The sequence below is a fragment of the Meriones unguiculatus genome, chromosome 17 (assembly GCF_030254825.1).
Source record: "Meriones unguiculatus strain TT.TT164.6M chromosome 17, Bangor_MerUng_6.1, whole genome shotgun sequence".
NCBI lineage: Eukaryota > Metazoa > Chordata > Mammalia > Rodentia > Muridae > Meriones > Meriones unguiculatus.
Window position 1 is genome coordinate 47,134,925 of NC_083364.1, and position 22,375 is coordinate 47,157,299.

General features: G+C 45.0%; 1 protein-coding gene across 2 annotated transcripts in view; it reads left to right on the top strand.

The window, feature by feature from the left end:
• The window catches only part of Usf3 (upstream transcription factor family member 3), a 55,800-nt gene extending 33,440 nt beyond the window's left edge, over nucleotides 1-22,360 (top strand). For both annotated transcript variants that reach the window (XM_021662763.2, XM_060370461.1), the window contains 2 exons: nucleotides 7,317-7,413; nucleotides 9,645-22,360. In XM_021662763.2, coding sequence (XP_021518438.1) covers nucleotides 7,317-7,413; nucleotides 9,645-16,099 — 6,552 coding nt within the window. In that variant the 3' untranslated portion in view covers nucleotides 16,100-22,360. The remainder of the gene's footprint in view (nucleotides 1-7,316; nucleotides 7,414-9,644) is intronic.
• Nucleotides 22,361-22,375: the final 15 nt, after the last annotated feature.

Here is a 22,375-nt window from a genome sequence, read left to right on the forward strand (position 1 = left end):
AATACGTAGTGACATATGAGTTTTTGTTTGCTTGCTTTACATTTGAGAATGAGGTAGCCAAAAGCCTGCCTTTACTTTGGGGAGGTGGGGGAGCCATTTAATTGGAGCTGCTCAACTACCCTATAGTGGTGTGATTCACTACGACCCCTAGCCCAGGGATCACTGACCCTGGTGGCTGCCACCACAACTGCAGCTCAAAGCTAATGGCATATATTTCCCTATCCAGAATTTGCACACTTGCCCCAGGATTGGAAAGAGTGACCAGGTATAGTGTGATCAGTGTGAGGAACGTATGGGTGTGGAGGGTCCTAAAGATGTCCCTGGACCACTTCCCCTGGAGAGTGGCACCTCCACCACCCCACACAGTAGCACGGGGGTCATGGGGACACTCAAGCCAGACTAGGGCTGAGGCAGCAGCTCCTGATACGCGCTAGGTACAGGGCCAAAACTGGTTTGTTGTTGCTGTTACTTGGGAATTTCCCAACTTTCCAAGCCTCAGTTTCCTACTTTGCCAAGTAGAAACAAATCTGCATCTTCCCCTGTACCATCCTGCTCTAGCAGTGGCTCCTGGAGCCGGGTCTGAGCAAGTACATTGGCTGTGTTGGGTAACCTCACCTCCTGCCTGGCATAGACTGCCACGCTTCCCACCCCTTCCTGCCCCTTCCTTCCCTAAGGGTCGCTCTGAGCCTGGCCTTGGTGCTAGCCCTGTTTTCAGGCTTGCTGGTCTGGAGGCAGTGCTGCAGGAGAGAAGTTTACCCTTATGGAAGAGACTCGTGGACAGAGCTGCTCGGGTGTGGCACTGATGCCATGACTAACACCCAGGCTTGAGCCAGCTCATAATTCTTTCATTATGAGCCCGGCTCTCCAGAAACAACCCTGAACCAGACACCTCCAATCACAGGGGAGGTGGGATAAGGCATGAGTGAGTCATCTCCAGGCACTGGGCCCAGCCTTCAGGAAGCCTTCCTTGGTATCTGGTTGTCCTGTTCCTGGCTCAAGAACTGAAAAAGAGCCTCAGGCTGGCTCACAAAGTGATTGCACAAGGGGTCTCTTTTTCCCAACACTGAGGTCTGAAAAGACTGTCTGACCTAAGGGGCAGACCCAAAACCAGGTCTCACCCACTCAAATGGACTAAAATTTAACCATCCTACGTTTCAGACTGGGGTGGGGCTGAAAACAGGTTAGAGACCTGTTTTAACATTAGGACCCTGACCTTCTAGGAGAACTGGCCCTCATATAATCCACACCCCCCCCCAACTGAACGGCCCTCTTCACATGAGGGGTTGAGATACTTATTTGGGGGAAAGATTTTGGAGCAGGAGAAATAATTTATTAATAAAAGAATTATCAAAGTTTTTAAAAGCTAATTAAATATGCTTGTGATTGGCCCTAACTGTTTGGTTGTGTTTTCCTCAGGAAAGCATCATCAGGCTCTTCCCTGGGAGGAGAAGGGGTGAAGGAGTGTGTGAGCCTGCTTGCCAGAGGTCTGGACAGGTTCTCGGACAGGGCTAGAGAGTCTGGAACCGTAACCTAGTGCACAGTGTTTTGCCCTGCGTGACTTAGGAGCCTTGTCTTTGCTAGCTGTGTCCCAGCTGGCCCTGAAGTTGACATTTTCTAGCTCAAATGAAGTTGCTCTGTGTAGCTGAGCGGGCAGGGTCGCTCTGAGCCTGGCCTTGGTGCTAGCCCTGTTTTCAGGCTTGCTGGTCTGGAGGCAGTGCTGCAGGAGAGAAGTTTACCCTTATGGACTGGCTCAGGCTCCGGGGTGCTTGGTGTCACCGTTCCAATCCCCTTCATGGACCCGTGGCCTTCCCCCTCTGCCAACAGGACGGTAGCAGTGCTGCTCCGCTCTGGAGCTTTTGGGATGTGAAGGCTGGATCAGCCTGCTCCTTAGCATTGCCTCCCTTGACGCCTCAGTTTTTTTCTATCCCTACTGGGTGATTGAACTTCCATAAATGTGTGTGGGATTTTGTTTGGTTGAGTTTTTTGTTAAGTTTGTTTTGTTAAAAATAGATTGTGCCTGCTTTCAGGAGCCCGGGGCAGGAGGTTCATCAAGTCAAGCAAAGAAAGAAGGATAGTTTTCTTAACACTGGGCTAATTATGCTGTACTTTGTTTTCTTTTTTTCTCCATCTTGAGTGCAGGGGCCACTCAGACATGTTGAAAGCTGCCCAGTATAATCTTACCTTCCTGCCTACACTTGGCTTCCATTGCCCGTTCTTGTAAGTTGTTCAAGAAAGGAAACCGTGACCATTTCACTTTGTTAATGTCTAGAATGTGCAGCAGAAGTGACGATCTGGTCCCAGAGCAGAGCAGCCTCCAGGCTGTCTTCACTGTCTTGTGCCCTCCCTGCTGCCTGAGTAGCGGGCAGGTAGCTGAGCATTATCAGGTCCCACGGTGGCCTCAGTCTTGTTTTAAGAATAGACAGGATTCATATTCTCTTTCTGGTTTATAGTACTGGGATTTAAAACTGGGACCATACATACTGTGTGGGGACTGTACCACTGAGTTTCACCTCCAGCCCCTGATTTTCTTTCTCTGAGTAAACTTTCTAACTTCCTAGGTGTGCATACTGGGTCTCTGTAGTAACTCAGTTGAAGGAACCCAGAACTGAAGCTTATTGAATCAAAGCACTAAGTCGTCGCAATGGACACCTGAGAGAGCAATATAGGACTGGAGACATTAATACTATGTATATTGGAGTGGAAGTCAGTCATTCCTGACCATGGCCTTCAAAGTCAAAAGAACGAAACCAGAAGTGACCAGTGGATAGCTTAAATGCTTCCTGGTAATGAACTGACAAGTAAAAGAAATGTGTCATTAGAAAGAGTCAGCTAGCCATCCCCCACCCCAATGTGATATGAAAGTGCCTCTAAGACACATCTTTAGTAAGATGGATGGCATGATATTCATAGCATCCTTCTGTCTAGGTGTGAGTGTATGTACTGTGTATGTGAAGGAGATGTGCACATATATGCAGGCCAAGGCCAGGTAAGATCCTTGCTTGTCTTCTATTGTGCTCCACCTTATTCCTTTGGGATAAGATCTCTCACTGAACTTGGAGTTCACAGGTTCTTTGCTTTTCATTTGGTTTGGTTTTGGCTAGGCTGGCAACCAGTAAACCCCAGCAATCCTGTAGTCTGTGCTCTCCACCCTCAGCACTGGGATCGGATTCTGAGGATTCAAAATCAGATCCTCATGTATAAAAGTAACTTTTATTCATGATTTAGTTGTCTCTGAGGCTTACTGCCTCTGTCTGCTAACCTAGGCCTATTCCTAGAAGCTTCTAGCCTCCATACACTCTAATCTAGGCCCAGAATGTTTTCAGCCTCTGAGACTTACTGCTGAATAAGCTCACCCTTTCTAGCTCTTTCAGAACTCTGGATAGCTGGTTCAACGCAGTTGTTCTGGCTCAAACTGGTCTCCAAGGTGACTGATTCTATCTGGCTTCTCTCACTTCTGACTGAATTGTTCTACCTGGCCTCAAACTAACTCTAGCAATCTGTTCTAATCTTTGGGCTCCTTTTCACTCTCTGGCTTCTTCTTCTTTACCTGTGTCTAGCCTGTTCTATCTTCACCCTGACTCCATAGAACTCCCCCCGGTAAAAATGCCTCCTCTCTTTTTCCTCTCTCTGCTGCTCTCTGCTTCAACTGCCTCTGCTGACCTTCATGTACTGAACTCCCCTTCCCTGCACTGCCTCTCAGGTCCCTGACTCAACCCAACTGCCTGAAGAGAGAGAAGACATCTACATGCCTCTGTCTCCTAATTGCTGGGATTAAAGGCATGTACCAGCATGCCTGGACCTGAGCTTTTCTTTACCTGAAACTTGCTCTATACCAGGCTGGCCTTGAACTCAAAGATCTGTTTGTTTCCATCTCCTGGGATTAAATGGATGTCTGTATTCCAGCCAGAATAACCATGTTGCTGAATTAAAATTCCTGTATAGTCATGCTTGTGCAGAAAGTACTTTTACCCAGTGACCCACCTCCCAGAAGCTGTGTCTGGGTTTATAAAGAATAGATCAGCATAGATTATTTCTGGAAGGATAGCATGCAGCTTCATAATGATTGTGTCTAGGGCAGGATCTGGAGAGCAAGAACATAGAGGAATGTTGCTTTTCAATGTTTATCCCTTCATATTATTTACATTTTTGCCATGTGCACATACTGTTTTTGTTCTCTGTGAGTTTATGTTTATGTGATGTGTGTGTAGTCGTGTGTGTGTGTGTGTGTGTGTATGGGCACATGCACGCTCATGTTCACACATGCCTGTGTTTGCATGTGCATGTAGAGACCAGAGGTCAATGATAGCTAACTTCTTTTTTTAATTTTTATTAATTACACTTTATTCACTTTGTATCCCCCCATAAGCCCCTTCCTTCTCCCCTCCAGATCCCACTCTCCCACCCCCTTCTTCACGAATGCCCCTCCCCAAGTCCACTGATAGGGGAGGTCTTCCTCTCCTTTCTTCTGATCCTAGTCTATCAGATCTCATCAGGAGAGGCTGCATTGTCATCTTCTGTGGCCTGGTAAGGCTTCTCCCCCCTCGGGGGGTCTTCCCAGCGACTCATACTCCAACCAAGTACCATGCATGGAGATAACCTAGAACCCCTGCACAGATGTAGCCCATGGCAGTTTAGTGTTCAAGTGGGTTCCATAGTAACGGGAAGAGGGACTGCCTCTGACATAATCTGGTTAGCTAACTTCTTTAATGGCTTTTCTCCTTATTTCTTTGAGACTTGCTCTCACGCTGAACATGGAGTTCAATGATTCAGTTCAGCCAAACTGGCTGACTACTAAGCTCCAGCGATCTCCCCATCTCTGTCTCCCCAGTGCTAAGATTACAGACATGATCTGCAATGACCCGTGCTGGCAGTCTGAACTCAGGTCCTCATGCTTGCATGGCAAGTACTTTACTGACTGACCCATCTTCCAGTTCCCACATTCTGTTTTCAGTCTCAAACTTTATCAAGACCATGGCACTGGAGAGTGGCATGCTGCTCTTAGAGAGGACCCAAGTTCTGTTCCCAACACCCAGGTCAGTGGCTCACAACCATCTGTGACCCCAGCTCCAAGGGATCCAGTGTCCTCTTCAGCACTTTATAGATACCTGCACATGGCACTTTCTTCCACACAAATGCACTCATATACACATAATTAGAAATATAAAATAAATCTTCAGAAATTTTAAGAATAAAGAAGTGCTTTGGTCTAAAATATAACATTTTAAAAGCATTTAGAAATGGAATATAGTAAGAACATAGCACCAAGACTCAGTCAAGTGATAATCCTTTCTCAGTGAGAAGGAAGGGGCTTATGGGGGGACACAAAGTGAATTATTTAGGGTAATTTGAGGTTGTGGTTGTCAGTAGAGAATAACACTGAAATCTAACATTTTGATATAGGCCCTCTGAGGCCTGTTCTCCAACTAGTCTTTCCAGTATGTCTTATTGACTCGTCCTGTCTTGACACACACCAGGGACAGCCCTGCCTAAGTGTGTTTGCTTTCTGAGCCCACAACCCACTCCTTCTTCCTCCAGATAGCTTCAGGGTGTGCTTTGTCCTTTTCAGGTTTTTCCTGGGAGTCACCACACAGCGAGCTCCCAAAGCTCCCCTTTCAAAAACACTGCAGCAGTAACAAAGTATCATGGATCCAGGGACTTACTTAATCCAGCAGTTGTGGAGGCTGAGAAGTCTAAAGTGAAGATTCCAACCCTTGGGCTGAAGAGATGGCTCAGCAGCTAAAGTAGGGACTGCTCTTGCAGAGGACCTAACTTTGGTTCCCAGCACCCCTGTCAGGCATCTCACAAGCGCCTGTATCTCCAGACCAACAGGATTCAGCACCTCCGGCCTCCTTGTGCACTCATGTGCCTAAGGCCACACTACAACACAAACATAATTCCAAACATAAAACCTTTAAAAACTATTCTAGTCCTAATTATCTACTCACAGGGTACAGAGAGAAAAACTGCCACACTTTTTCTCTTTTAAAGAAATTAATTAATTATGTGAATGTTTGAGTTTATGTACACTGTATAGATGCAGGACACTGCGGAGGCCAAAGAGGCTGTTGGAGCCAATAGAAATGGAGTTACAGGTGGTTGTGAGCCCCCATGGTGGGTACTAGGAACCAAACCTGGGTCCTTTACAAGAGCAATAAGTGACCTTAACTGCTAAACCATCTTTCTAGCATGTTTCTTCATATAAGGGTGTTAAATCTGCAAGAGCAGTGAATGTTCTTGAGTGCTGAACCTCCTCCATATCTCTTTCTTCTTGTGAGGGACTAAGCCCTTTGATAAGATTAGCACCCTCTCAGACTTCCGCTCCAAATCATCACATTACAGCTCAGCAGTTGTACTATAACCTGGGAAGGGGCCACAAACCGTCAGCCCACACATTGCCACTCCAAGCTCCTCCCTTATCCTCTCTGATTATCCTTTGTTCTGCCACTTGTGAATCATGCTGAACCTTTTCACCTCATTATATGTGTTAGCAGTGTATAGTGGCGTTGTGTGTGTGTGCATGCACATGCATTCATTTGTACATGTGTGTAGAGTCCAAAGGACAACTTTAGGTGTCATTCTTCAGGAGCCAAGCATTTTGGCTTTATCTGTATTGTATGTGCATGTGTTTTGGGGGTGTACTTTCGTGTGCTCACACATGCGAAGACCAGCGTATACTTCTGTGCTGTTCCTTCGGTGAACTTGCCTTCCACCTTACTTTCTTCTTCTTCTTCTTCTTTTTTTTTTTTTTTTTTTTAACTTTTTAGATTGGTTGGCCTAGAATTCTACGTGGACAGGCTGTCTTTGAACTAAGAAAGCTGCCTGCTTCTGCCTCCTCAGTGCTAGGATTAAAGGTGTGGGCAACCACACCCATCCCTTTCAACTAACTTCTTGAGACAGGATCTCCCCCTGGCTTGAGAGATGGATGAGGCTGGCTGACTCCGCCTTCCCAGAGCTGGAATTACAAGTGCACACCACCTTGCCTGGCTTTTAAAACTTAGCTTCAGCGAAGTGAGATCCCGTCTTCATGCTTACACAGAGAGCACTTGACCAACTGAGCTTTTCGCCTGATTCATGTGTGCATCTGTGTGGGGGGGAAAGGTTTCCTGCTTTCCTGTATCTAGAACAGAGCCTGACACAGTAAATGGTCAGAAGGTGTTTAGTAAAAATAAAAACGAGCAGTAGAAGCCGTTGAACTTTGTACCTAATTTGAATTTTCACAAGTTACATATCACATCTGATAAATCCAGCATTTTACATGTTTTCTTACAGGTTTTACCTTTTAATGAAATGTTTAAATCATTCATTTTCTGTTGCAGAGCAAGAACATGATCCTGGACCAAGCCTTTAAGTATATAACAGAACTGAAGCGGCAAAACGATGAACTCCTGCTTAACGGCGGGAACAGTGAACAAGGTAGAGCCTTCTGGAGTCCTGCTGCCTGTTTGTTAGACTATGTTTAGGTGTCTGTGATGCAGTGATGCACGTGAGGACACGGAAAGCTCCGCCAACCCTCAAACCAGAATAGACCTGCCCTCAAGCAGCCCAAGAGAATAGTGTTGCAAATGAGATCATTGCGGGTGAACTCATCTTCTCCTCTGCACTCAATTCTAATCTTGTACAAACACGCACCTTCAGGTCTGATTACTTCTTTGTATTTTATGTATGCCTCGGCCATAAAACTAACAGTGTTCACTCTCCTTTGCTCCACTTGGCCCTTGCTTTTAGGGAACTCTCAGAAGACTACCCACAGAGGAACCCCCTGCTCAGGGTAGCTTATAAACAAGGAGAGAGCTGGGCCGTGTTTCACCAGTGCCCTGTTTCAGAAGACTAATGTTCACTCATGGTTGTTTACATTAACACAAAGTGGGTATTGAACTGTCGGCTCATGTAACGATATCTGATTTTTAGGTGGAACATTTTGTACTGGGTTTTGATTTTTCCAGAAGCACTGGAGAGAGGCTGAAAGGAAACACTCCAGGCCAGGGGAAAGCTCAGGGTGGGAGGCCTTTAGTGGGAGCAACCCTTTAGTATGGCTCTGAAAAGAACAGAGAATTTCCCGCAACAGTCTAGTAGACCACCTTAAAAGGAACAGTGTTTGATTGAGGTTGGATAGTGTTATGTCATGCTGCTTGTGATGGGCAAGAATGTTACTGAAAACTATGTCCAGGAGGGCAGCATTCAGAATTCTTCCTTACATTCAGTTAAAAAGGTGCTTTCCTGAGTCAGCTCTCCTTTGACGATGCAGACCACCCTTAAGGGTGATTCCATCAGACAGTTAGATGTATTGGTGTTGGGGAGCACTGTGAAGTACCCCACAGGATGCTTTGTGGTTAGAGTGGTCTACAGACTTCTCCAATGGAAGTTCCTTTGGCTTAGAACACTGGCTAAGTCAAACAGTCACGTTACCTTAGAGAAAAGGGAAGCTAATGAAAAACTACCAGGTTCATGGGGCTCGGAAAAGGCCCAGCAGTCAAGCCAGGGGTTGGCGCAGAACCTGAAGCAACTTCAATGGCTCTTTTGTCATCCCCGTTATGATCATTGTTTCTCTGTTGTTTGTGTTTGTTTTTGTGTTTTTCGTATTTTCTATTACTCCCTGATCCCAATATTTTTTTGTTCTTGTTGTTGTTCATTTGGTAGTAGATTGTTTATTTCATTTAATGCAGAGTAGAGGGCAGTACCTTCTCAAAGATCAGCATGGCCAAAGGAACCATTCCCATAGAACATACTCAATGCCTGAAGGCTTGGAGAACAGTGGTCAAAGAGACCCGTGTTCCAGTCTGTATTGGAGGCAGGCTTTATACTAACATCTGCAGAAGAGACGACTTTACCTTCAGAACAGGCCCATTTTAGTAGAAGCCTAATGAGGGGACAATGGTATGCTCTTGTTCTGTGCCAGAAAGCTTCTAGCCAGATAGTAATCTTACAGGGTTATACACACACACACACACACACACACACACATACACTCACAGTTTGCCAGAAGGAAAGGTAGTATCTGGCATGGTTTGAACCTGCCTTTGTCCATCAGATGAGACAGCAGCAGAATTAAGAATTGTATCAGTCAATCTTGATAATAACACAAGTGTCCACCGTGGGCAGCTATGAGGATATCCTATCTAATACATCCTGGCTACCCTTAGGCTACTGTGTCAGGTTGCTTTGAAAGATACCTCACAAGCTGATGGACTTGAGTCAAGGCCCAGTTAAGAGTTAACTCCCAGGGCTACACCTTAGCACTCTGTATCATACAGTTGACAAGGCCTGTCCGTTCTGGTAACCCTAATCTTGGAACCCAGAACAAAGAGGCCTTTAGCTTACCAAAAGCACATTACCAGGAATTAGTCTGCCCCCATTCCCCCACTTCTTCTGTTCACTTGAAAGTTTTGGATTGGGAATGTTGAGACTTCTACAGCATAGGGGACTTTCAGGGGTTGGCCTTTAAAGGTGTAGAGTTAAAAAGAAATATCCAGGAAGCTTGAGATGTTACTCAGAAAGTCTTAATGGCAGCTGGAGCCTCATGGCTCTGCTGAGGCATCTGAAGGCCAGAATTGGAACTCAGTGGCTTAGGACATCTAGTTTTGCATAAGTTGTTATAATTACTGACATTCACCAGTATTTTTACATCTTTATTTCTAATATTTTAGCTGAAGAAATTAAAAAGCTACGAAAACAACTGGAAGAAATCCAAAAAGAAAATGGCCGATATATTGAATTATTGAAAGCAAATGACATATGCTTATATGATGACCCCACAATCCACTGGAAAGGAAATCTGAAAAACTCGAAGGTGTCTGTTGTTATTCCAAGTGAACAGGTTCAAAAAAACATCATTGTTTATTCCAACGGGAGCCAGCCTGGGGGAAACAGCCAGGGGACAGCTGTTCAGGGAATAACCTTTAATGTTGCTCACAGCTTGCAAAAGCAGACCGCTAATGTGGTGCCAGTGCAGAGGACCTGCAAGCTTGTGACTCCTGTGTCTATTTCTGGAGTTTACCCTTCTGAAAACAAGCCGTGGCATCAGGCTACAGTGTCTGCACTGCCTGCCAGCCAGCCCGTTCCTCTTTGTCTTCCCACTGCCATTTCTGCTCAAAACATTCTTGAACTTTCTACTTCCGATAGCCAATCAAGTGTGCTTGGTGCCACTGGTGGCTCGCTGATCACCGTCTCAGTTGGCCCTGAACCTCAGGAACATCGTTCCTTGAACACATGCCTAAATGATCAAAATGCTTCAGAAAATAACAATGGGCAGGAGAGCCCCGAATCATCTAAGAAAGCAATTGCGTGTGTCACAAGCACCTCCTCCAGCCACTCAGCAGCTGCCACTGAGGTGTATCATGAAACCAAGTCTGGCCGAAGCATGCAGGACTTCAGTAGCGATTCTCAGAGCACCCCTGTGTCAGCTACCACCGCAGCGTGCTCCCAGCCTCCTAGGTCTACGGGTGATTCTTCTCCAGCGAGTGTTAGCAAGACAGCAGACTCAGTAAACACCACGACCGCAGTGGCACCAGCTCACGCTGCAGTAGCAAAGGCCGCCCTCCCGGTGAGCAGTCTGTCTGCAAACCCTTTGGACAGTGGTTGGACTCTTTCTTGTTCTCTGCCTTCTTCAACTGTTAGTGCTTCAGATTTGAAAAACATCAACAGCCTTACCCGAATTTCTTCAGCTGGAAACACACAGACAACATGGACTACATTGCACCTTGCTGGAAACACAATTCAGCCTTTAAGCCAGACACCTTCTTCTGCTGTGACTCCAGTATTAAATGAGGCTGGCACCAGCCCTACCCCAGGCAAACACAAGCATGTGGCTACAGGCAACACCTTAAATAATTCCCTTCCACCAGATGGGCAGCCAGTTGAGCAAGTAGTGGTAACTTTGCCTTCGTGTCCACCCTTACCCATGCAGCCACTAATTGCCCAGCCGCAAGTGAAATCTCAGCCTCCAAAAAATATTCTTCCCTTGAATTCAGCAATGCAAGTGATTCAGATGGCTCAGCCAGTTGGGTCAGCTGTCACTGCAGCTCCAGCCAACCAAAATGTTATCATTTTTCAGCCACCCAGCACGACCCCATGCCCAGCAGTGATGAGGGCAGAGGTTCCCAACCAAACAGTAGGCCAACAAATTGTCATCATACAGGCAGCTAATCAGAACCCATTGCCACTCCTCTCCGCTCCCCATCCTGGTCCTGTTCGGCTTCCTGTCAATGGCGCCAGTGCTATAATAGGGTCTCACAACTCAGTACAAACTGTGCCAGCCCCACAGACTTTTGGAGGAAAGCATCTTGTCCACATACTACCAAGACCTTCATCTCTTTCCACGTCTAACTCAACACAAACTTTTTCTGTTACCATGTCAAACCAACAACAGCCTCAAACCATTTCTTTAAATGGACAGCTCTTTGCTTTGCAGCCTGTGATGTCTTCATCAGGAACTACAAATCAAACCCCTATGCAAATTATCCAACCCACCACCAGCGAAGATCCAAATACCAATGTTGCCCTGAACACATTTGGGGCTTTGGCCAGCCTCAATCAAAGCATATCACAGATGGCTGGGCAGAGCTGTGTACAATTGTCTATTAGTCAGTCTGCTAATCCTCAGACTTCTGCAAACAGTCAAACCAGCCCAGCTAACTGTGTTTCACTAACAACAGCTGTACCACCTACCGTGACAACAGAGAATTCAGCCATACTACCCAGTACTTACAATCTTGCAACAGCTTCCTCTACAAACACTGTCACTTGTTTGCCCCCTACCATGAAATCAAAAAGACTGAACAAGAAGCCAGGTGCCAAAAAACACTTAGTAGCTAATAAGCCAGCATGTCCCATGAACTCAGTCAAAGATACAGGCAAGTTAGACAGCCCCAGAACAGACAGCTCATCAGAGCCGTCATGTAGTGAAGGACTGCTGGACAGCCTCCCTGCTGGCCTACCATCTGTTGCTGTGTCCCAGGCAAAGAATGTCAGCATTTCTGCTTCACATTCTTTGGACATTCTGAATTCTGTATCAGTAATCCCTGAGTCTGTATCCAAATCTAAGTCAGCAGAAGACTATAGCTCATCCTCCCAAGAATCTGAAACAAATGAACAATTTGCAGTGGCCCCAGCAAAATCCAAAGATTCTACTCCCATTTTGCAAGAGCCTTCTCAGGGTACACCGCCAACTACTGTAGCAGTGTCCAGTGTTACGAAATCTTGTACTTCAACCAACGTGTTGATTCCATCTCCTGTTGAGTCCCAGATTTTGGTTTCTCAGGTTTCTGGTGTGTCATCCACTACAAACACTTCAAGCACTGACTGTATTTCCGAGATAGAAATGGTGGCAGAACCTTGCCCAGCTCAGCAGGGTTCTTTAGACACCATGCAAGCATCAGGGCCTTTAAAGGGGCAAGGTCTAACTGTGTTGCTGTCTGATCTTACTAAAGAAAAAGATCTTCAGAGATCATCTATTTCAGTGCAGATGGATCATCCTGACTTTTCTCCAGAAAATTCCAAGATAGATGATTCTAACGTCGATTTGCATCCCAAGCAGGAACTATTGCTAATGAACAGTGACAGAGATCCACCACAGCACCACTCCTGCCTCTCTGATCAAGAGGTACTTAACAGTTCTCTGCTCACCAGCAGGCAGGCTGACTCTCCTATGTCAACCAGCTCTGGCAGCAGTCGTAGTTTCTCAGTTGCATCCATGCTTCCTGAAACAGCCCGAGAAGATGTGACCAGCAGTACAACGGCTAACACATGTGACAGTTGTTCCTTCGCCGAGCAAACTGATATTGTGGCCCTTGCAGCAAGAGCTATTTTGGACCAGGAGAACATTGAGAAGGGAAGGGTTGGCGTGGAGACTGATATGAGGGAAGTCACTTCAAAACCTTCTGAAACCTCTTTAGAGGGAGAGCAGCCTTTTAAACCACAGATCCACAAGGAGACTTGCATAGGACAGGCAGATGCAACACCAAATGAATTTACCTCTCAGGATGCAGTGGAAGTAACAGCCGATAGGCCTCTCGAAAAGCCAAGCTGTTCTCTGGGAATTAAAACATCGAATGCCTCCTTACAGGTGCCAGCGCCCCAGCCACCGAGTCTCACCAGTTTAAGTGTGAATAATCTCACCCATCAGAACAGCATCAGCCGCCCTCTGGTCAGCTGCACAGGTCTGTCGCAGACCTCAGAGCAAACATCTGTCCCTGTGACGGTTAATATGACTGTGTCATCCAGTTCTTATGGCAGCCAGCCTCCTGTGCCACCTCTGATGACAGAATACTCCCAGGAACAGCTAAATAGCATGACTAGCGCCATACCAAATCCACAGATTCAAGAACCCCTTTCAAAGCCTAGCCACGAAAGCCGTAAAGACCCTGCAAAGCGCACTGTACAAGATGATCTCTTACTGTCTTCAGCCAAACGCCAAAAGCATTGTCAGCCAGCCCCTCTCAGGCTTGAAAGTATGCCCCTGATGAGCCGGACTCCAGACAGCATTCCTGACCAAACTCAGCTGATGGCAAGTCAGATCCCCCCAAACTCTTCCAACTCAGTTGCACCTGTCAGCAACTCAGCACATGGAGATGGCCTTACACGATTATTCCCACCTGGTAACAACTTTGTGGCTCCTGCATTAAGGCAGACAGACGTTCAGTGCAGTTCTCAGCCTTCAGTTGCTGAGCAGCAGCAGCAAACCCAGGCAAGTCAACATCTGCAGGTCCTGCAGCAGCATGTACCAGCTCCAGGAGTGTCTCACCTTCACACCAACCATCTGTACATCAAGCAGCAGCAGCAGCAGCAGCAGCAGCAGCAAGCAGGGCAGTTAAGAGAAAGGCATCACATGTATCAGCTGCAACATCACGTGCCTCACGCAGACAGTGCTGTCCACCCCCAGCCCCATATTGTGCACCAGCAGAGAACTCTACAACAGGAAGTTCAGATACAGAAGAAGAGAAATCTCGTTCAGGGCACTCCTACCTCTCAGCTGTCCTTACAACCAAAGCACCATGGGACTGACCAGTCCAGGCCCAAGAGCAGTCAGCCACATCCTCACCATCAGCAGATGCAGCAACAGCTGCAGCAACACTTTGCAAGTTCCCAGCCGGAGAAGACCTGTGAAAACCCTTCAACTAGCCGGGGCCATCACAGCCATCCCCAGAGCCACCTCAGTCAAGATATTCTACACCAGCAACAGGATGTTGGAAGCAGACAGCAAGGTTCAGCAGTTTCTTCTGACCATGTATCCGGCCACAATCCCATGCAGAGGCTTTTACCCTCACGAGGCTTGGAGCAGCAAATGGTGTCCCAGCCAAGTATTGTGACTAGGTCTTCAGACATGACCTGTGCTCCACACAGGCCAGAGAGAAACCGAGTGTCAAGTTACTCTGCCGAGGCGCTCATTGGAAAGCCGTCTTCAACTCCAGAACAGAGAATGGGCATATCGATTCAGGGCTCCAGGGTCTCAGATCAGCTCGAAATGAGAAGCTATCTTGATGTTCCTAGAAATAAGAGCTTGGCGCTTCATAATATGCAGGGTCGCATGGACCATACAGTCACCTCGGATATCCGCCTCTCTGATTGTCAGACATTCAAACCAGGTGGAGCCAGCCAACAGCCCCAGAGTAATTTTGAAGTACAATCTTCAAGAAACAATGAAATAGGTAACCCTGTGCCATCACTGAGAAGTATGCAGTCCCAGGCTTTTCGAATTAGTCAGAACACTGGCCCACCACCAATCGACCGACAAAAGAGATTATCTTATCCACCAGTTCAGAGCATCCCAGCAGGAAATGCTGTCCCACCAAGGGACAATGAGAATACATGTCACCAGAGTTTCATGCAGAGTTTGCTTGCTCCTCACCTTGGTGATCAGGTCATTGGGAGTCAAAGGTCACTCTCAGAACATCCAAGGAATACACAGTGTGGTCCATCTTCAACAATTGAATATAATTGTCCCCCAGCTCGAGAAAGTGTTCATATTAGGAGAGAGAGTGAAAGTCAGAATAGGGAGAGTTGTGACATGTCTTTAGGTGCAATTAACCCCAGAAACAGCAGTTTGAATATTCCCTTTTCAAGTTCCTCTTCCTCAGGGGATATTCAAGGTCGAAACACAAGTCCCAATGTTTCTGTACAGAAGTCCAATCCCATGAGGATTACTGACAGTCATGGGACTAAGGGCCACATGAACCCTCCTGTCACATCCAACATGCATGGGGTTGTGAGGCCAGCTTTGCCACATCCGCCTGTGTCTCACGGGAATGCTGACCAGGGGCCCCCTGTTCGACAGGCTAACTCTTCAGTTGCCCAGAGATCAAGACACCCCCTGCAGGACAGCAGCGGTTCCAAAATCCGACAGCCTGAAAGGAACCGTTCTGGAAATCAAAGGCACAGTAATGTCTTTGATCCCAGTCTTCCCCATCTTCCTCTCTCTACTAGCGGCAGTATGATTCTCGGACGACAACAGCCTGCTGCAGACAAGAGAGGCAGTATTGTTCGCTTCATGCCTGACAGTCCACAAGTACCTAATGATAATTCAGGTCCTGACCAGCATACACTGTCACAAAATTTCGGTTTTCCTTTTATTCCTGAGGGTGGCATGAACCCACCAATAAATGCTAACACTTCCTTTATTCCGCAGGTTACTCAGCCCAGCGCCACACGAACGCCAGCTCTCATCCCAGTAGACCCCCAAAACACTCTCCCCTCCTTCTATCCCCCATACTCTCCTGCTCATCCTACCCTGTCCAATGACATTTCAATCCCATATTTTTCTAATCAGATGTTCTCCAATCCTAGCACAGAGAAAGTCAACAGTGGAAGTTTAAACAACCGATTTGGATCAATTTTGTCTCCTCCCAGGCCTGTTGGCTTTGCTCAGCCGAGTTTTCCTCTGCTCCCAGAGATGCCGCCAATGCACATGGCCAACTCTCACCTATCGAATTTTAACATGACATCATTGTTTCCGGAAATAGCAACGGCTCTTCCTGATGGCTCAGCAATGTCACCTTTGCTCACCATAGCAAACTCCTCTGCTTCTGACTCTTCCAAGCAGTCCTCAAACAGACCTGCTCACAACATAAGCCATATCTTAGGTCACGATTGCAGCTCAGCTGTTTAACCCAGAGAAACCAACTGTCCAGGTTTGGGCTGAGATAACAACTGTTATTGTGTGTACACATGCACATCGAGGGAGCTTGTGTGGGGGTGTGTCTCTGTATCGGATAACCATTCTCTCAGTTAGCCTCTGACTTCAAGGAAGCCATGTCAGAGAGGGTGCATCCGCTGGGCTTGTCAAAACAATCATCTTTCCTTTCTGAGTGATGTATTTTCTTTAATCTTCTAAACGATTTACCTTTCCAAGTGTGCTTTGTAATCTTATACTCCCCAAGTACTAATCAACCAGAAGTTGATGAGATCTTGTCACAGGCTGTGTGGTAGAAAGAAGCTGTGATTTTAAACTCTGTTATTGATAAGTGATAAAATAGAGGGTTGAGATGTTTAAGTTGGAAATCCAAAAGTAACAGCAACTTAAAAAAGCATGATTTATCACTAGGTGCAACATTTAACAGTTCTGAACCTTGGCAAGTGATGAATTGATAATGAGTTTAATTCCCGTAAGTAAAAATGTCAAGCATAATAAAAATATATGAAGTGTCTGATAATCCTTCATTCTTGAGCTTTGATACAGAGACTTCTTAATTATAGTTTTTAATAAACTACCTAAATTTCATGTCTTGTTCTTCAAAGTAAGGAGCCACATTACCCTTTAATGTGCCAATGTTCTGTAGAGCAAAAGTCTTCCTTAGACAGTGAGCCTTAAAAATACAAAGCTAAGACAAACGCAGAAATGTCCTCCAGTTAGTACTTGGGTTTTGCATTAGGCCAAAGAATAACAGCAGCTGTATTGTGGCTTTCCCAGGGTCAGTTAGTGGCCAGTGTTTCATCAGTTGAGTTGATTTACTAGTCTCTCTTCATTATATTTATTTGGTCTTGAAATAAATTAATTTACAATCACTTAAATGTTAGAACTGCTTAGTAAATATTGTGTTTAGAAGACACATTTGAGCCTTTCAGATACTTCAGAATAGTTTTAAGTTGTCTCAGTATTTTAATTTGCTGATTATTTATGTTAAATATGGTATTGTAAACTGCATTTTATCCTTCTTAACAATTATAATAGGAAAATGAATTCATTATTTTTTGTAGGTATGAAATGGTGCTTCACAAAAATACATTCTCTATGTATGTCTCTTGAGCTCATGAGTGAGAGTGCATGTGAAAACGGGTTTTAAAGAATAGACTAGTACTTACTATTAAAGATGTATATCATATATATATTTATTTATCATGTCGTACATGATAAATAGATATAATCTTATCTCAATTAAAAATGAAGTAATTGGAAAAGGCATTAGAACTACTGTCTACAAATGGGAAACTGAGGTTTGTTCTAAAGCAGTGGTTCTCAACCTTCCTAATGCTGTGGCCCTTTAATACAGTTCCTCATGTTCTGTTGACTCCAGACCATAAAATTCTTTTCATTACTATATAACTGCAATTTTGCTAATGTTATGAATTGTAATGTAAATATCAGTTTTCTGATAGGCATCCCCTGTGAAAGATCCCCCAAAGGGATCACAACTCATAGGTTGAAAAACCCTGCTCTAAAGCATAGAAAAACATGCTGTAGGTTTTTTAAATTTTTCTCTCTTATACATTACATCCCAATTACAGTTCTCCCTCACCTCCCCCAGATCCACTCCTCTTCTATTTCCCGTAAAAAAAGAGAGAGAGAGAGAGAGAGAGAGAGAAAGAAAGAAAGAAAGAAAGAAAGAAAAAGAAAGAAAGAAAAGAAAGCAGGCTTCCCAGGAATAGTAACTGAACACAACATAGTAAGTTATAATGAGACTAGGCACGAACCCTCATATTCAGGCTGGACAAGGCAACTCAGGAGGAGGAAAGGGGTCCTGCTGTAGATATTTTTTAACCCTACCAAATTAGTAACAAATTTAAAAGCATATATTGAATCATGAGAACTCAAAACTACAAAAAAATTGCTTGTACTGAATTTTTTTTAAAACCATTTAAACTCACATAGCTGTCAGTTGTTGCTACGTTCTGTTAAACCAGAGATTAACCGGAGCCCTGTCGCGCAGCTGTCATTACTGCAGTCGCAGCCAATGACAACAGTGTTAGGTAAGCTAAGGATACTGAGAAGGAGTATATCATTAAAGCTGACATCCATGATATAAAAAAGAAAAAAATATGGAACATGGGTCTTTTCTGTCAGATACTTTAAATGAATATACTGAATGGAGAGAGAGGTGCACAGAGATAGACCTGTTGGCTTGGTGGAAGCAAGCCCAAGGACCAACAAAAGTTTTGGTTCTTGGAGTTTTTGTTTTTCGTTCGTTTGGTTGGTTGGTTTGGTTTCCTTTTATATATATATATATATAACTTTCATATATATATATGAAAGTTTCCCGAGGCCTGGTGAGAGCCATTACCACTGAAGGTCTATCTAAAGACTCGTCAGAAGGGTTGCTTGTGCCTCTGTCAGCTGCTGTCACCAAAGCCCTCTGTTTCCGCTGCCCTTGAAAATCACCCATCCTGGTGAGCAAAGCAAGTGTGTGTGTCCTCCCTGCACAGGAGTCCTGTGGTTGAAAGAGAACCTCACGATTGCATCACTACCACACGGATCGCATGGATACCACAGTAGAAGGGCTACTAAGGAAAAGGAAACATTTATGAATTGCTTTTAGGGATTACTATTCACAGTTTTCTTTGTGCTCAAAAGGTCAGATCTGCTGATTTCGCTAAAGGTAGTGCTCTCTATGACGAGTCATCCTCCTGCCCCACCTTCTCTTCTCAGTGGCTGTCTGTCTGTCACATGTGTCCTCACATCATGGCAGCTCTTGAGTTTTGAAGGGCAGGCTTGCTCTCATGGAACTAAGGTAATATGCCCTGGCCAAAGTCCAGCTTTGTGTTGTGTTTCTGAGATAGGGATCTTGCTGCATTGTCCAGACTGGCAGTAAGTTCCTGGGCATCAGCAGTGCTCAGCCTCCTAGGTAGCTGGGACTAGAGGTGCGCTCCGCCACCCAGCTGAGAAGCTCCACTTGTGATTGCCTTGCCGCACGGAGCCCTACAGCCTGTTCCTACTTTGGTTTGTCTGTGTGTGCTTGACCGGCTGCAGCTCAGCTCCATGCTGAGAGAGCATTGCACTGTCAGGGCTTTCAAGCTGAGGGTCCAGTATTGTGATGTTGACTGCCTTGCAATCTTTTGTGACCCTCTGGAGAGAGACATGAAAGTCCACGAAAAAAAAAATTGGCTCCTGCTTGCATGTGGCTCTAATTAAAGACAGAATGCATTTGTGTATTAGAGATCATTTCATACATGGACTCAGGTGAGAAAGAGTCCACGCTGCGCTCCTACTGAGTTTAAAAGTCTGGGTACTTTTCTGTTAATAATTAATGCTCTATGATTCGGGGAGGAAACATGGTTTCTATTAATGTCTGGGTGAAACATTTTTGATGACAGAAAATGCACTCAGGTTCTGTCATCGTCCTCAGCTTATTCCCATGGCTCTATAAAGTGTCTCTACAGATAACGTAATTTCTGGAAATACTCAAAATCATGTTTGCTTCCTAAGTGAGAGTCCCTGCCTGAATCATTTTGTTCTAACTATTAATCATAAGGAATCCCTGAGAGTGCTCGGTTCCTCTCATCATTCCACAGGAAGCTCTGATGAAGACTGTTAGATTTCTCTAAGCTTCAACGAGGTTGTCAAATATGCCAATCACAGGTGAAGAAAATCCACTGTAATATTGTTAGTGAACATTAGGTTTTTATGTCTTCAACTTCTTCAGGAGTTGTATTTTGTTTTTACTAGAACAGCTCTGAGATGCCGGAGCTCACTCCTTTTCTTGAGTTGGGAGCAGGATTTCCACAGCAGTGTGTGTTCAGACGTCTGAGGGATCCAAACCGTGGGTTGGGAGGTAGGAGTGTCTGCAGCAGTGGCAAACCCAGATCAGGATTACGCTGAACTGCGGAAGGTCAGCTTTTGAAAATCAGCCTTTCTAAAGCACACAATTGTTTAAGCATCTTAAGGGGACTTCTTTTGCCTTGTTATTGCCTTCTAATATTAGCCATCTCATGGAGAGGCTAAAACTTATACTCCAGAAAAGATGTAGAAACACATTTTAATGGAAACATAAATGTTAAGAAAGGGTTGAGACTTGTTTCTGTGCTTCTTTCTTAGTTTATCTTTCCTTTGCACAGGTGTGTAGCCCCCTTGCTCATTTTTAGCTGTTCCACATCCCTGGCCACATTTCTGGGATACTTTTCCCCTGCATTGGATGTGATGGGCCCACCTCTGTTAGATCAGTGTGTGGTAGTGGCTCCCGGCTTCCGCCTTTTGGCAACCGCTAGGCCTCTCTCTTAAAGGGCAACAATACCTCAAAATGCCGTTAAAGTTGATTTAAGAGATTTCAGCGTGTGGGAATGACTCCATTCCTGGGTTTGGTGACCTTTTCCCCTATGGCGGAAGGAAAGGCAAAAGTTGTACCAAAATAGAATGGCCTTCAGTTTATATCCTCAGAGGCCTGAAAGTCACTGCAGGGCTGTCACATAGGTGCTGGCTACCTGGAGGAAGTGTGCCTGTGGCTGTTAGATCTGGAGGGCAACAATTAGCCGGTGACGAGAGAGACACTAGTGTGGAACTTACTCTCTGAGTGGTGATTCTGTAATGTGTTTATGCAAATTAGTTTCTTTCAGTGATGCCTTTCGAGCTAAATGTTAGCATTATGTTTTCCTTCCCCAAAGTTCTACCAAAAAGATTTTGTGTTTGTTTGTTTGCTTACTTGTTCTTTGCTTAACTATATACTCTGTGTTCTACTGTGCTGGGCTGAATTCTTCTATAGGAAAATCTAAACTGTATTTTGGAGCTCCTGTGGTTCTCACCATGCTCGGATGGAGGCAGTCCAGGCAGGCTGGGAGACCCAGGACTTTGGGCTCAGAGCTGCTGGTCCTGACCCCATGCCTCTGCCCTGGTGCCACACTCTGCCTGAAACCGTGCCTCTGAACCAGAGACCAGAACATATCACCAGGCCAGCCCTGTGTTGCAACAAAGGAGCTCCAGGGTTGGTCTAGGCTGTAGTCAGAGGCCTCCTAGGTGACAAGTACACCGGATGCTTCTCACCCTTGCCTTAGCTCCCCGAGCCACTGTTGACAGAGTCAGCAGTGAGATGTGTAACTGAACCTGTAAACACTGCTGAGTGGCAGGCCATCCTTCAATGTCTGTATTTCTACATTTGCGTAAACTCTACCCGGGAATCTAATCGCCTCCACCTCTGCTTCCTCCTCCTCCAATTCTTCTCTCTCTCTCTCTTTTTATTCCTTTGACACATATATGTTATCAGGTGCTTCATAAACATAAGTCAATTTAGGTTGAGAATGTTGGCATAATCTTGAAGTTCTTTTGAATGAATACATAACCCATCATTAGATTCAATGAAATGTGGACAAAATTTCTCTTGTAATGTAGCACACTTTTTTTTAAAAGATGATTTTTAACTTTTGGGGCCCAGTTATGTGTACAGCTGTACATGTAGTATGTAAGAGGAAACTGAACTTTGACCCGTTTAACTTTGTCTTCATGTTTTCTGAGACCTCTCTGCCCTCCTGCTCCTGAAGTCTTAAAGTCATTTTCATCTGTAAGGGCACAGGGCTTGACTCTAGTGCTGAATTTGTGAAGTGTTGAACTGTTATCTTCCAAGAAGGGACCAGACAGTGTGGCTTAAGACGCTGCAGTTGTGTTACTGTGAAGGAAAATTCTGCTTTCAGCAGGCTGTGTGTGTGTGTGTGTGTGTGTGTGTGTGTGTGTGTTTTCATTTGTTTTATTTTTAAAGGTTGAAAATTGAGAACATGATTACCTTCACAGATTATTTATAGATACACTGGGTGTGATGCTTACTGTAGGGGCGAACACCAGGGAAACGTGAGTTTTCGTGCTTCAGTAGTGTAATATTTTATCTGTGACCCAGCCAGCACTGTGCTGTGCACTGTGTCCTATAAACTGTAAATCACCTGCTTTATACTTCTAATGGAAACTAATTTGTTTTGTAATGGAATACAGAGCAGATATGTATAATAGGATCAAAACTGTCCTACCATTGTATATAAGAATAGGTCCTGTTTATTTTGACATCTTTTTACAAATGCATTGTATTAGGGTGTGAATATTCCAAAACATGCTCTTGTTTAAAGTTTTGAAATTTTTATTGTTAAATGTAACATTTTAATGGTTGTAATAATTATTTGTATAGATATGAATATAGTATTTTATTTAAGAAAATAAACTTTGCAATTTTTGCATTGTGAATTCTCTTTTTCCCCC